Source organism: Hoplias malabaricus, chromosome 16, assembly GCF_029633855.1.
Source record: "Hoplias malabaricus isolate fHopMal1 chromosome 16, fHopMal1.hap1, whole genome shotgun sequence".
Lineage (NCBI taxonomy): Eukaryota > Metazoa > Chordata > Actinopteri > Characiformes > Erythrinidae > Hoplias > Hoplias malabaricus.
The window spans coordinates 11,700,058-11,714,690 of NC_089815.1; the positions used below are offsets into that span (position 1 = coordinate 11,700,058).

Sequence of the window (14,633 nt, forward strand, 5' to 3'; positions counted from 1 at the left end):
TATGGACCTATGGACACCATACTCACACTTTTTCAAGTTGCTAATCCACCTACCAACGTGTGTTTTTGGATTGTGGGAGGAAAGCCACATGGACACAGGGAGAACAAACCAAAGTTTGGTGTGTTCACCCCGTGTGTCCAGGTGTTGGCGACTCAAAAGTGTCTATCTGTGTGTGTGTGTGTGTGTGTGTGTGTGTGTGTGTGTGTGTGTGTGTGTGTGTGTGTGTATTGCCCTGTGAAGGACTGGCGCCCCCTCCAGGGTGTATTTCTGCCTTGCACCCAATGATTCCAGGGAGGCCCTGGACCAGTGGTGGATGCTGGTCTTTCAAGGAGGGGAAGCTCAATTTCGGCCTACATAAATTCTACCCTCCACTCTTTTTCAAGAAAATGATCTATGACCCTGTCGTACCAACAAGGCGTCTTTTCCAGGGACTTGACTAGTGTCCTCTCAATGACCAGCAGAGCTAGGCTGCTTAAACGGCCTTGACCTATGTGAAGTGTGTCCACCTGTGAGTGCTTTGTGACAATGGAGGGGCTCAGCAGCACCCGCTGGACAAAATCTGCGATAGAGTTCAGAAAGAGTGATAGAAGTCAGTCTCCAAACACAAGCAGCTACAAAAAAACCCCACCAGAAATAGAAGTCCGATTTGTCGCTAGTCGTTTTTAACAAAGAAAATGCCGCTAAGAGGATAAAGAAAGTCTCCAGTTCAACTCAGAACACAATGAAAATTTAATGCTCCCACGGATCTTTACACCAAAGGATCGCTCATCAATCAAAAAGGGATTCAGCCTCAGACAGATCATCCAATCATCATGCAGAAGCTGAGCGTCCGGGCCAGCCGAGGCCAGCCCATTGCCCCATAGACCCCCAGAGACGCTGAGCGTCTGATGGGTGGGACAAAGCCCAGCATTTATCCAATGACTCGCCTCGTTTCGCTGCACTTCACTGCTTCGCTATTGAACTCTGTGGGCGCTCAGCGTCCTCACTGTTTAAATCACTGTGAAGCTGCGGGAATGATTGAGAGGAAAGCCGCGTCTTTACCATTGATAAGAAGCTGATTCTGAACAAAAGTTGAGCACGTTGTAGTGCATATTTATTCAATGACATGTACATACAACAGTATATGTTTGATCACTTATTTTTTGACATTTTAGGGGAAGCTGAGCTTCCCTTGCAGTCTTAGAGCAATCGCCTCTGCTCTGGACCCACCGCGACTCTGAACTGGATAAGCGGTTACGGATAATGAATGAATGAATGAATTTTAAAACCATTATAATCTTGACGTGGCCATTTGAGCTGTGTCCTGTTTTGTGCATAGGATTGTATAAAGATTTAATACGATATCTATTAGTTAAGTTTAAAAATTTCTTAACAGCTGTACTCCTCTTTCCTGAGAATGAGACGACTTCATTCAGTGTGACCTAGCAATTAAATCATGTTTCTCATCGCAGTAAATTGGTGACACATTACTAGAGTGTCAGATTAAATTTGCAAAGTGCATTAATGAATATGCAAGTGCAAGTGAAAAGTTTACCACACTGATTCTTCCTAATTAGAATAACTCCTCCCTGTTCATTTTGTGAGCGAAAACTCTCATTAGCATACTCCAGAGATGGCTTATGCTAGATCCAGTCAGACTCACCTCCCAATTAACAGAGCTTTTAATCTTTAATAACGTCACTGTTTCAGACAGGACAGGAATAAAACAGCAGACGCTCCGCTCATCATTAAACTCAACCAATTACACGTGTGATGACTCCTGAGGAAAAACATTATCCAGCCAGTCATACATTAAATATTCATGTTTTCCCAGTGGGAGGAAAGTGTGTGTGTGTGTGTGTGTGTGTGTGTGTGTGTGTGTGCGTGTGTGTGTGTGTGTGTGTTCATTCATTGGTAGGGGGAATATTCTCAGTCTAGCACAAACACCAAGGGGATTTAAAAATTCCAGGATAACTGCTGTGCCTTATCCATTCATAAAAGCAGAACACATCACCACCACAACAGTGTCACTGCAGCGCTAAGAATGATCCACCACCCAAATCATACCAACACTGTGGGGGTCCTTGCAATTGAAAACAGGGTGAAATGAGGCTAACAAAATATGCAGAGCAACGTGTGAACCAAATCTGTAATTGTAGAACAACAAAGTGCACCTGCATGGTCAGTGGAGCTGAAAGAATGGACAGTGAGTGAAGGGACAGTGAGTGTAGAAACAAGGAGGTGGTCAAAATGTTATAGTTGATCAGTACATGTCCCTCAAATATAGGCCTCCCTATCAAGGTATGTTCACACATATACACCTCTGCATTTTTCACACATATGCAAGTCACCCATGCTGTTGCTGCAAACATTGACATATGTTGGTATGTTAATTCGTTCATTCATTGTCTGTAAACCTTATTCAGTTCAGGGTCATGGTGGGTCCGGAGCCTACTCGGAATCACTGGGTGCAAGGTGGGACCACACCCTGGAGGGGGCACCAGTCCTTCACAGGGCTACACACACACACACACACACACATATGCACACGCACACACTCACACACATATTTACTCATACACTCACACCTACGGACACTTTTTGACTCACCAATCCACCCGGTGGAAACCCACACAGAAACGGGGAGAACACACCAAACTCCACACAGACAGTCACCTAGAGCAGGGCTTGAATCCACAACCCCAGGACCCTGTAGCTGTGTGACTACAACACTAGCTGCTGCACCACTATGCTGCCCATCTCTGAATTAAACATAGGGTTGGACGATATGATATGAAATTTATACCACGATAGGTTTCTTAATTTTGGCTGATACAATATTTTTGGTCTGATATCAAAATGGAAAAACACAGAAAAACTGCCAAGAAAAAACAAGAAACCTGACATTACCGTCCAATGTAAACCTCTTGGCTTTGTCAATTTTCATTTTAAAGTTTGTTTTTAAAAATATTGGATTGATGGCAGCCCCTGTAATGAGCATCAGACAGTAACAGATGCAGTCAATAATGTATACTGAAATATCAGCAAAATTAAATTTTTGTTGTTGAAACATTTTACACTGCAATATATATTAATATTGGATTATTCTCCAGGGCTAATTAAACATATTTTAAATAAACCCTGTCTGGGTGACCTGTTCTATGGAGCATATGAAACATACTTTCAGCTATCTAGAGACATCCCATTAATGTTTGCTGACATTCTGTTTTGGTCTTTTGAATAACATTATTTGCAAGGCGTATATAATTGTCTTTTGCAGAAATTACATACATGGGGCATAAAGCAACAAACATTTTTTGTACACTTTCTTGTACACTGCAAAATAAACTTGCAACTTTAAAGAGTTTTAAGGACATTCTAAAGATATCATTTTCTGAGCTGGTTTGATTCTTAATCTCATGAGAATTCATTCATTCATTCATTCATTATCTGTAACCACTTATCCAATTCAGGGTCACAGTGGGTCCAGAGCCTACCTGGAATCACTGGGCGCAAGGCGGGAATACACCCTGGAGGGGGCGATAGTCCTTCACAGGGTGACACACACACTCACACATTCACACCTATGGACACTTTTGAGTCACCCCTCATGAGAATTGCACTTCACAAAATAAAAATGTATAAATTGGTCAGGATTTGTAGGGAATATGGAGGCGGAAGTATTTGCGGAGATGTCCATTCTTTACTAACCAAAATAATCAAAGGAAAATACGAGGCAGACAAAACTCAGAGTAAAGGATAATAAAAAGAATAAAATGCAGATTAATTGGATAAAACAAAAAGCCAAGAAAGGAAACAAAACCAAGAAACACAACAAAGACAAAACTAAATAAAACCTGAGTTAGAAATACAAAGTGAAAAGCAACCTAAAAGCAAAAATAAGAGAGAAACAAACAAGTTCACAAAAGCAGAACAGAAGTACAGATAAACCAAGCTTTAGACAGAGACCAAGAAACAGAGATAAAGATATAAGACAATATTAGAAACAGGGTCTATGATCACCATGAAAGCATACAAACCACATAAACAGGACAACCAATGAGACAAAGTACAGATCTTATAACCAGACTCATGGGGAACACCTGGGAGAATATAATGAGGAAAAGGGGGCATGGCAGTGACAACAGTGAAGACGATCAAGTAGGAAACCTAAACAGAAAACACATTTGGAAGGAGAAAAAGAAAACTAGGAAGAAACACGTAAACCAGACCTACACTGTAAAAAATGTCTGTAAATTTTACAGTGGAAAAACTGTAAAACCATGAAAGTAAAGGACTTGTAAACTCTAAAAAGTTTGAAAGGTATCAGTGAAATACCATAAATATGTTTATCAGCCAAAACACTAAGTTTTACATCTCTTTACTGTAAAAAATACATTATTTCACTATTAATTGCACAAACAATTATTGGCGGTACAAGTGTCCAAGGACTGTGAGGAGCTGCGCTCATTAGGGAGCTCCCAGCATGCCTTGCTGCTCCATATTTTCTGTGATTTTCCAACTTGGTTCGCTTTTGAGAACAAAGACTCTTTTGAGAACAAAGACTCTTTTGAGACTTTTTGATTTTTAGTTGCATTGGTTTAGTTGCATATTATGTGTATTTGTGTTTCTGTGCATGTTGTCACGGGATGTGTGTTGGTCAGGAACTTTCACCATCAGCCTGTGTCCGAGTGCTAGAATGTGGCACCCAAATGCTGCACATTTATTTGCCCCTTTTGGCAATACCTCCTTTTAAGGGCTGAATATATGATGTCACACTATTTATTGTCACACTATTTACGTGTGAATTTTACAACAAAACAATATTTCTTTATTATTTTTTGTAAATACTATGTTTTTTTTTTACTGTTTATATCTTTTATTTTTTTTACAGAAAAGTACTGTAAACAAGAAATTTATGATTGCCAAAAATAATACTGTATTGTCATATACAGTATATTGTGACCATATATTTTACAGTAAATTTTTGGCAACCACAGCTGCCGTTTTTTAAACTTAAATTAAACAGATTTTTTACAGCATAGTCACAGGAGGAGGGGCCAAATCTGACAAAACTGCAAATAGTTTGTTTCCTAAATATTGTTTGCTAGTTAAAGATGTAATTGCTTCATTCAGTATTTCTAGTTTAGTGTTAAATTCGCAGATGACATTTCAGGTGTCGTTCCAGCCAAGGAGATTGAGACTGTTTGTTATTCAATTGTGATTTTATTTATTTATTGTCTATTTTACTGCCCAATATATGCCACAGAACATGTCTCGCTGGTGTAATTGAGTCACCATGATAAATTATCTTAGTCTACACACCGTCTCAACAAGTAATACAACCAGGAATGGAATAATTACACTTGTGAGAAAGAGATGGAGTGCCCCACTAACAAACCATGAATATTACCTTGTCTGGTGCCTCTGTTCCTCGTTACTTGTAACTTTCAAATATGAGCAAAGAGTTAAAAAAATTGTAATTTTTGTATCACAAATAAAAGCCAAAATATTAATGAACGTGATAATTTATTGTTTTATCTCTTTTATTCTACAATAGGCAACTCACATGAGACAAAGTATGAAATTATTTGTAGTCGCTCAATTTTCCCATTTAGTCTCTACAGACTAAGTCTTCTACGTGAACAGTCTCCTACATGAACAGTCATTTCATCTCTGACATCTCTGATGTCATTAGGTGAAGATGAATCATTGGAGAAAATGTCTGACTGCTCCTTTAAGTCTCACCATCTGTTGTCCAATATCATGTACTAAACAATCTCTCTCTCTCTCTCTCTCTCTCTCTCTCTCTCTCTCTCTCCTCATTTACAAACTCTCCCTGTTCTGCTGCATAACACAGTCATTATCTATTTCACCATCCTCCAAATGCCTGCTTCCCTGGGCCTAATTAGCCATCATTTGTTTAATTGCCAGTTAAATTGATTTAAATGGTTCACTTTAGGAAACTGTTGTGTAAACAGGCATGCAGATGTGATACAATTCTAAACCAAACATCTAAAATACTAATAACATATTAAAGAAAAACTGTAGTTCATTCAACCCTGAGTCCTTTATATAAATTCCTAATTGTGAAATACAGAACAGAATAAAAGTTGATTGGAAACTTTTTGTGCATTAGAATTGATCCATGAATTAAATTTCATGTTTGTTCATTAGTTTTTTTTTCTTTGCATTGGGTTTGTCACTCCATTGTTCTGAGAACATGGGGTCTTTGTTTGATCTAATCTGCTGTATACAAAAAATTTGTATCTCATTTTTTGTCAAGCACTTGAACACAACAGCTATTGTACTGTGATGCATGAACCAATAGAATTGCTTGGAATTAAATCTTTTACCATGGGCGTCCATTGAAAGTTACAAAGTCTTTTTCCTTCTCAGGTACTATTTTTGATACATGTTTTTCTTTGGACAACAACGGTATTTGGAGAGCTCCACATACTTTGAGACACATAGTGCTGCACAGATCTGATATTCTATTCTAAAAAGAATAGTTTCTAAAAGTTAAAGAGGATGGCTCTGATTGTAGGGAAACTCTGATTTGTTTAAATGCAGAAACTCTAGGTCTTTTAAAGTGGAATGGCATGTCTGAGGAAAAAACGACTGTTGTTTGTATGTGCTTGAAGTTAAAATTTTCTATAAGTATGCATTGTTAGAATTACCATAGAAACTAATTTCTAACTCGAGTTATTTAGTTTTGTTGTGTTATCAGTAATGCAGTTAGCTGCCTCCTGAGTTTGGAAACATGTCCACCTTAAGTGATCCAAAACTGCCAAGGGAATAAAACAAGAAAGCAGGAATAAAACAATACCCCAATCTCAGTTAGTGCTTTTCAAAGTTTGGAGTTCTCTCCATTGTTTAAAAGACATCAGATGCCGTTTTGCTGTGAGCAGTGAGAGAGAGAGAGCGAGAGATAGAGAGAGAGAGAGAGAGAGAGAGAGAGAGAGAGAGAGAGGGGGGGGGGGAACAGCCTCAAAATTTTATAAAAAAGGTTTTTAATTAAAATTGTAACCATCACTTTTAAGCAGGTGAATTTTTGATGGAACAACTGGTATTGCAGAGTAGTATGTTGTTTTGTTGATTCACCGGAATGTATTTTTTGCTCTGCATTTTTTAAAGTATTTTTCAAAGTTGAATAAAAACAATTAAACTGCTTGTTGCCAGAAAGTTCTCTGGCTTATTTGCTATGGTCTATGGCTATGGATCTGACAAACCAATTATTCTAGTATAGAATGTTCCAGTTAAAGCTACACAATCTTTACCATTATACATACAAACTAAACTAATCCACTAAATTTCAACTACAGCAATTTGTTAGGAAAAATCTTATTGTTAAAAATTTGTTTGTTGATGCTCAGGAGACTCAATGGTGATTCTCCTAAAATTCCTCTAGAGAAATTGCATTAGACCATAAGAAAACAAGATACTTGTGATACTTATTCTGTCTTTAGTAACAGATCACAGATAAACATGGATTTTATTATCTCATCAAATCTGAGCACAATGACAGACTTAATGAGATCTTCTATAAAACTCAAAGCTAGAATAAACACATGAGATGTCGGTAACATTTTACAATAAGGGTACATTAACGTGTAATTAATACGTACTGTAGTATTAAGCAATACAACAGCAATAAGCATTTCTAAATTATTGTGTACAGTCACAAATAACAATTATTTAATGATAAACACAAGGATAAGCATATTTTAGGATTTTATAAAATGTTACTTCTTGTTTATTATCATTATTTAATGATTAATTATGACATTACCTTACAGTTTATTATGGTTTATTACTGTCTTAGGTGTCGTGAATTAGTTTACCCTTATTAAAGTATTACTGATTTCTGGTTTCTTTCTCTAAACTAAAAGAATGAAAGGAAAAACCCCATTATCTTTCTATCTGAACTCACTGCTGCTCAAGAGCAACTACAGAGATATAAAGGAACTCTCTGTCTTGTTTCTGTCTGTCCTGTGGGGATATAATCTGTGGGTACATGGGACATTGTCCTAAATAATAAAAGAACAGTGACAAAACGAGACATACTTCCTTTAATGACATCTCTCTGTCTGTTTCGTCACGGATTAGCAGTATGTTTGAGTGGAACTGGGCGGCTGCTTTGTATTCACTAAATCTTAATGAAGGTCTTAGTGGAGCTGTGTGTGAGGAGATGAAGAGCAGAGAGGGCTGCAGCTTTGCATGAAACATGCTCATCATCAGCCACCAACACTCTTCACAGCCACTCACAGTCTCTTCTATTAGAGTTCTGCTTCTCAGCATAATGCTAACACACACACACACACGCACTTCAGCATTAATCAATGGATGAGAAGAAACAAATAGCTCAGGGCACACACTGCGCATCTTGAGTACAGCATAAAGACACCAATGCCTGTTTATAATGTCAGTGTTATTTTAGTGACTTTTTCCAAGTTTATGGTTTTACGACAATATGAGAAAAACAGTTTCTCAATTTTTATTTCCTGCCCATTAAAATTTGGACACATTCATATGTGATATTTGTGTCTGTGGCGCAAATAAAGGCAATAATGTGTCTGATCCGACATAATTTCAAACAAGCTACAAGGCATTTTTACAACCAAAAGTATTTGGTTAATATTAATATTAATATTATAAATCATAAAAGTAAATTATATAAAAGTAAATATTTTTGGTTTTTGTTTCTTTGTTTGTTAGTTTTTTTCTTGTTTATTAAAAAATGTATCTCAAATGAGATTTACACTATATTGCCTAAACTATTCACTCACCCATTCAAATTATTGATTCAGGTGTTCTAATCACTTCCATGGTTACAGGTGTATAAAACCTAGGCATGCATACTGCTTCTACAAACATTTGTGAAAAAAGAGGTCGCTCTTAGGAGCTCAGTGAAATTCAGCATGATACCGTAATAGGATGCCACCTGTACATTAACAATTAGGAACTCAGCAACTCGGCCACAAAGTGGTATTCCACGTAAAATGACAGAGCGGTGTCAGCAGATGCTGAGGTGCATAGTGCACAGAGGTCACTTTCTGCAGAGTCCACCGCTATATACCTCAAAACTTCATGTGGCCTTCAGATTAGGTAAAGTACAGTGCATAGAGAGCTTCATAGAATGGGTTTTCATGGCCTAGCAACCACATCCAAGCCTTACCTTACATCACCAAGCACAGTGCAAAGCGTTGGATGCAGTGGTGTAAATCATGCCACAACTGAACTCTAGAGCAGTTTACACGTGTTCTCTGATTAATCACACTTCTCTGTCTGTCAATCTGATGGGCAAGTAAGGATTTGGGTGTTGCCAAGAAAACAGTACCTCTCTGACTGCTTTGTGCCAAGTGTAAAGTTTGGTGAAGGGGAGATTATAGTGTTGGATTTGTTTTCAGGAGTTGCTTGGCCCCTTAGTTCCAGTGGAAGGAACTCTGCTTGGAGACATAAAGACATGGATGAGCGACAATTATTTAAGTGATTTATATAAATACATTTTCTTCATGTCATGAAACAGCCTTTAGATTGATATGTGGTGGTCTGGATGAATCTCTGAGGGTCTGAATTTATGTTTTGCCTATTTATTACTAGACAGCAATTTGGTCAACATTTGTTGTTTTAAAAATTTGCTTTATAAATAAAATTGACATTGACATTCTGTACTAAATTCATTTTAAATATGATCAGTCTCATATGAGAAACCTACATCATGCAAGTTGCCCTTTGTAGTAAAAAAAAAAAAAAAAATATATATATATATATATATATATATATATATATATATATATATATCAATCATTTAAATAAATATCAGTTGCTATTATTTTGGTTTGAAACATGTGTGCATTATGATGTACTGTGCATGTGTGAGCTGTGTTTATGTTATGTGTCTCTGCTGTCATACAGAAACAGCAGAGGAAAAAACTCTCAAGGTATTTACAGACTAGTATCATCGATCAGATTAAAGATGCGTCATGATTTGCCTCCAGAACACTCCATCAGGAAACATTCCATTCATCACTGCATACAGCCCCAACCTGTTCTCACTTTTAACATGCCCTGCATCAGCTAAGGGTCAACAGCAGCATCTACACACACACACACACACACTAAAACACACATTTACACACTTTCTCTCCATCTGGAGCAGTTGGGCTGTGCAGTGATGATACATGAAGCTCCCTTCAACCCAAGATTTGATCAGAAGAATAACAACAGAAAAGAGTGGGTCCCAGAATGAGGACAGCCATTGCTTGAAATAGATTTAGTACAAAATCTCTGATTCAACCAAGTCACTAGGTGTCAGAATATCAGCTGTTTCATAACATGAAGAACAATCCTCAGAGAAAACGACTGATTGCTCCTTTTGCATGACATTTATAACTTGAACTGTCCATGGTCCTGAAATATTTAATTACAGACACAGGTAATAAGTTATGTATACATGACAGCTGACTGACAGCAATTTCCAAATCAAAAGAGGTACATTTTTTATTAAAGTCTACTTCATCACCAATGCTGTAATATGTTTTAAGTACAATGACCAATTGGAAGCAAGCAAACATCCATGGGCTGTGACTTTACCTCACTAGCCAAAGAATAATAAGCCTACACCATAATTTATTGAAAATAATTGCAATTTATATAGTTGCAATACTAGTCTGAAACAATTCCTCCAAATTGAGACACTTCCTCCAAATTGTTCAGTCCAATGTTTATTGTTTTATTAATATATTTTTCCTCATGCATTACAATATACTGCTTTACAAACTCCTAAGAGATGTGCTTTAAATAGGTTTGAATGTTAAATCCTTCTCCCCAACTGAAAAAAACTAAAAAAAAAAGGTCAAATATTCTTTAAAAATGTATCCAGTTTTAAAATATTACAAATTAAACTACAGGTTTACAAGGGGACCTTATAGAGGAAAAAAGAAAGAGGATTTCATATAGGTGCCAGAAACATTAAAAGTTGTTCTGCATTCTTAAACTATAGATAAAATACTTGATTTTTTTTTAATTATAATTATTTTTTTTAGCTACATTAGCCTGTTGGTGAGGCCAAAAGTAAAAATTCTAAATTTTATAAAACGACTCAGGTTTAATTATTAAAATATATGTACTAGCAATAATTGTAGTACACAGACAGTTAGACAGTTTCTGAAGCTGATAGCAATAACAGAAAGCATTAGTACATTTCATTAATTTCCAAAATATACATTTTCGTGTTTTATATTATGGAATTTGTTTTTGTTGTTCTATTTTGCACTTTGACATTTACATACTGCGATTTAATCAGATTTCCCATATTTTGTGTGAAATACCTAACATTCCTTTTAAACTTTCTTAGTTCCTGTATTTTTGCTTAGTGGAGAGTCTCAACTCATCTTCACTTGAAGACCTTTCCATGAAGTTGTTTTTCATACATTTTTAAGACATTTTTGGAATATTTCACAATGTTTCTAATAAAATATTACGCCAGATCCATTTTTTTCATTACTGCAGTCATCATTTTAAAAATAGGGGTATAGTTACGTTCACACACACACACACAAAATAAATAAAGAAATAAGTGACTTTGGTGAGGCTAAATATTTTCTGCCTTCACAATTATGGGGTAAACCAAATGAACTCATATTATTTTGATACGTAACTCATTATAAAGTCGCTTCAGCACGTGCAGAAAAGGGCTCTATTAGGCTCTTTAAAAACCCAGTAATACAAATCACTGGCTGAACCAATTACAGAGAAATGAGTGGAAATGTCTCACTCTGCAGAAAATCACATTTACGCAGGAAACAAAGTCTTCAGTCCTCACTGCCTATATATATATATATATAGGTAAATGATGATCGCGTTCATATCAGAAGAGAAATGAAACACGAACAGGAGAGAAAGCACTAATGCAAAACTCTCAGCATTTCTTGTAAACGATTTTCTGGTGTCATTAATCAAAGACTTAAAGGCTCTCTTTGGGAAAGTTCCGTTCTCCTTTGATCTGAGGTTTTATTGGATTTTAATTGCTTTTTTCTTTTCGAAATATTTTATGTAAAACATTTCCCGGTCGGCCCTCAGCTGGCAAATAATTATTGTTTATTAATTTAACGTTTATTAGGAAAAAAAAACTCCCCAGTCCTTGCCACTTATTCTGATCACACACTCTTATTTTACACTACATTACTTATTTTATCTTATTTTACATAAGCTACGTTACACTCATAAACATTAAATATTATTAATTTATATTTTAAGCTGTTCCCTTGAGTCTAATTCAATTGTTTCCGCCTATCTTCGCATATACATAACGAATACCATAAATGTATGCCATAAATCTGTTTTTATGAGCTTCGTGTTATCTATAGGACGTTCTTTAAAGATAATTAAGGCAGAAAACATTCTCTAATTGATCCACTGAACCTCAATGGAACACCCCTCTCCGCGAGCGCCTGTAACCGAACTACTTCCAATATGACAGAGCAGAGTTTATATAGAAACTCCCGCGCCCCCAAGCGCTCAAAGCTCATTGGTTCTCTTTAAGTGGCGTTAAAAAACGCCCATAGGATGAAGCCGCCCACTTCAAACATAGCCGCCTCTTTTTAAGTGTTCGCCTATACTGCGGAAAAAGAGGCTTTAGAGGGGCTTTTAGTTTTGCTCCTGTCACTGGATCACCACATATGGACGCAGCACGGGACGCAAAAAAATGCAAGACGTCTTACACTTCGAGTCGCGTCAAAGCAAATGCTGCAGCACAGTGAGTAAGTAGGTGCTTTGCTTGAAAGTTTCGGGTCGCAGAAGGACTGGAGAGTCTCCCGCGGTCTAAAAATCCAGCTCTGTTTTTTTCTCAAAAATCCAGTTGTTTTGTTTGTATCACTTTTGACAAGAGACATTGACGTGTGTAGAAGCTGAAGCAAAATCCAGGTCAAGAACTTTCAGAAAGCACGAGGTTCCAACAACGAGGAAACACTGTATCCTGCCTTGGTGGAATTAAAAAAAACAAATAAATTGCACTTCGCAAAAAAATTGCGCACACTGTAGTTATATATGACACATTTGGCTGACTTTAGTAAATACAGTTACACGTCCGCACTGTAGCGAATTTTAATCCGCTAGTGAAGTTTTGGACATGCCTCGGCCGGGCAGGAGCACGTACAGCGAGCAGAAGCCCCCGTACTCCTACATCTCGTTAACGGCCATGGCCATCCAGAGCTGCCCGGAGAAGATGCTTCCACTCAGCGACATCTACAAGTTCATCATGGAGCGCTTCCCGTACTATCGCGAGAACACGCAGCGCTGGCAGAACTCCCTGCGCCACAACTTGTCGTTCAACGACTGCTTCATCAAGATCCCGCGGAGACCGGACCAGCCGGGAAAAGGCAGCTTCTGGGCGCTGCACCCGAGCTGCGGAGACATGTTCGAGAATGGCAGCTTCCTGCGGCGACGCAAGCGTTTCAAAGTGGCGGCGAGCCACGCGGACAAAGCGGCCAGTTATCTCCAGCAGCAGCGAGAGAAACTGAGGCTGAGCGCGCTCGCAGCCACAGCCGCAGCAGCGCACCTGCAGCCCATCAGCGGATACCACTTCACCACATCCCCTCCGCCCCCTCCGCCTCCCCCACCCGCCTTTAAACACCCGTTCGCCATTGAGAGCATCATCGGTCGCGAGTACAAGGCGCCCGTGGCCTTTGCGCCCTACCCGCCTCCGCTGCACGCGTGGCCGCACGTGTACACCGGCGGCGGAGGTGGAGGATGCGCCGGCGGAGTGGAGACGGTCACCGGGACGGAGTGCTCGCTCTACGGCGCTGTTCCTCTCAGAGCCGTACCCACGGTGCCAGCTGTGCCCGTGCCCATCAAACATCCACATTTCCAGGCACGCGCGCTGGACCCCGTCGAGCAGCAGAGGACCGGGAGCGCACCGGCAGCAGCACTGCGCTCGGTCGCCGTTCACTGAGAGCGACCTAAACAATTTACACTGGGCAAACAGGTCACGAAGTTAAAGCTGGGATCAACAAACAAAATACTATGTTACACTATTGCGTTGTTTTATGTTTAGAAATGTTACTTTAACAGTATCATTAATTTAGCTTCAAATAATACGCTGAAGCAGTAAAAGTTTTTTATTATTAGAAGTTAATTTAGCCCCAAGTTTTAAGGAAGAACTGTAACATTTTATTAGTTAAAGTCCATCTGGGCGCCCCTTGTTATGGGTCTATTGCTTTTTACAACTTATTTACACACTGTGTACAAAGAACACTGAATATTCCAATCAATCAATGCTTATTAGCTGAATTAAACGTATTGGGGGAAAATGTAATATAAAACGTGGCCTGTGCAAAAGTTGAAAAAAGTTACGTCACATAAAATTATTCTTTATTTGCCAAATGTAAAATAATGGTGAAAAAAAACATGACCACATGTTCTGATACATGTTCAGTATATGTCATTATATCACATCCTCCTCAATCGCAGTTTGGAAACCTGTAGTCAAAATAAATTTCAAGTAAATTTCCGCAATTTCATGTACAATTATCAATTTCATGCAATTTCATGCATGACAAAAAGATTTTAAAGTAAGACACGCGATTTTCCCCCCAGTATCTCTTGTGAACTTAAAACACGGCAGATACGTAAACGTGCTCCCTCTTGAGAAT

At 38.3% G+C, this 14,633-nt stretch overlaps 1 protein-coding gene across 1 annotated transcript; it reads left to right on the forward strand.

Annotated features, from left to right (window-relative positions):
* Positions 1–13,111: 13,111 nt before the first annotated feature.
* On the forward strand, positions 13,112–13,933 carry foxb1b (forkhead box B1b). The gene has a single exon (XM_066648041.1). It carries the CDS (start codon positions 13,112–13,114, stop codon positions 13,931–13,933), a length of 822 nt encoding a protein of 273 aa, XP_066504138.1.
* Positions 13,934–14,633: the final 700 nt, after the last annotated feature.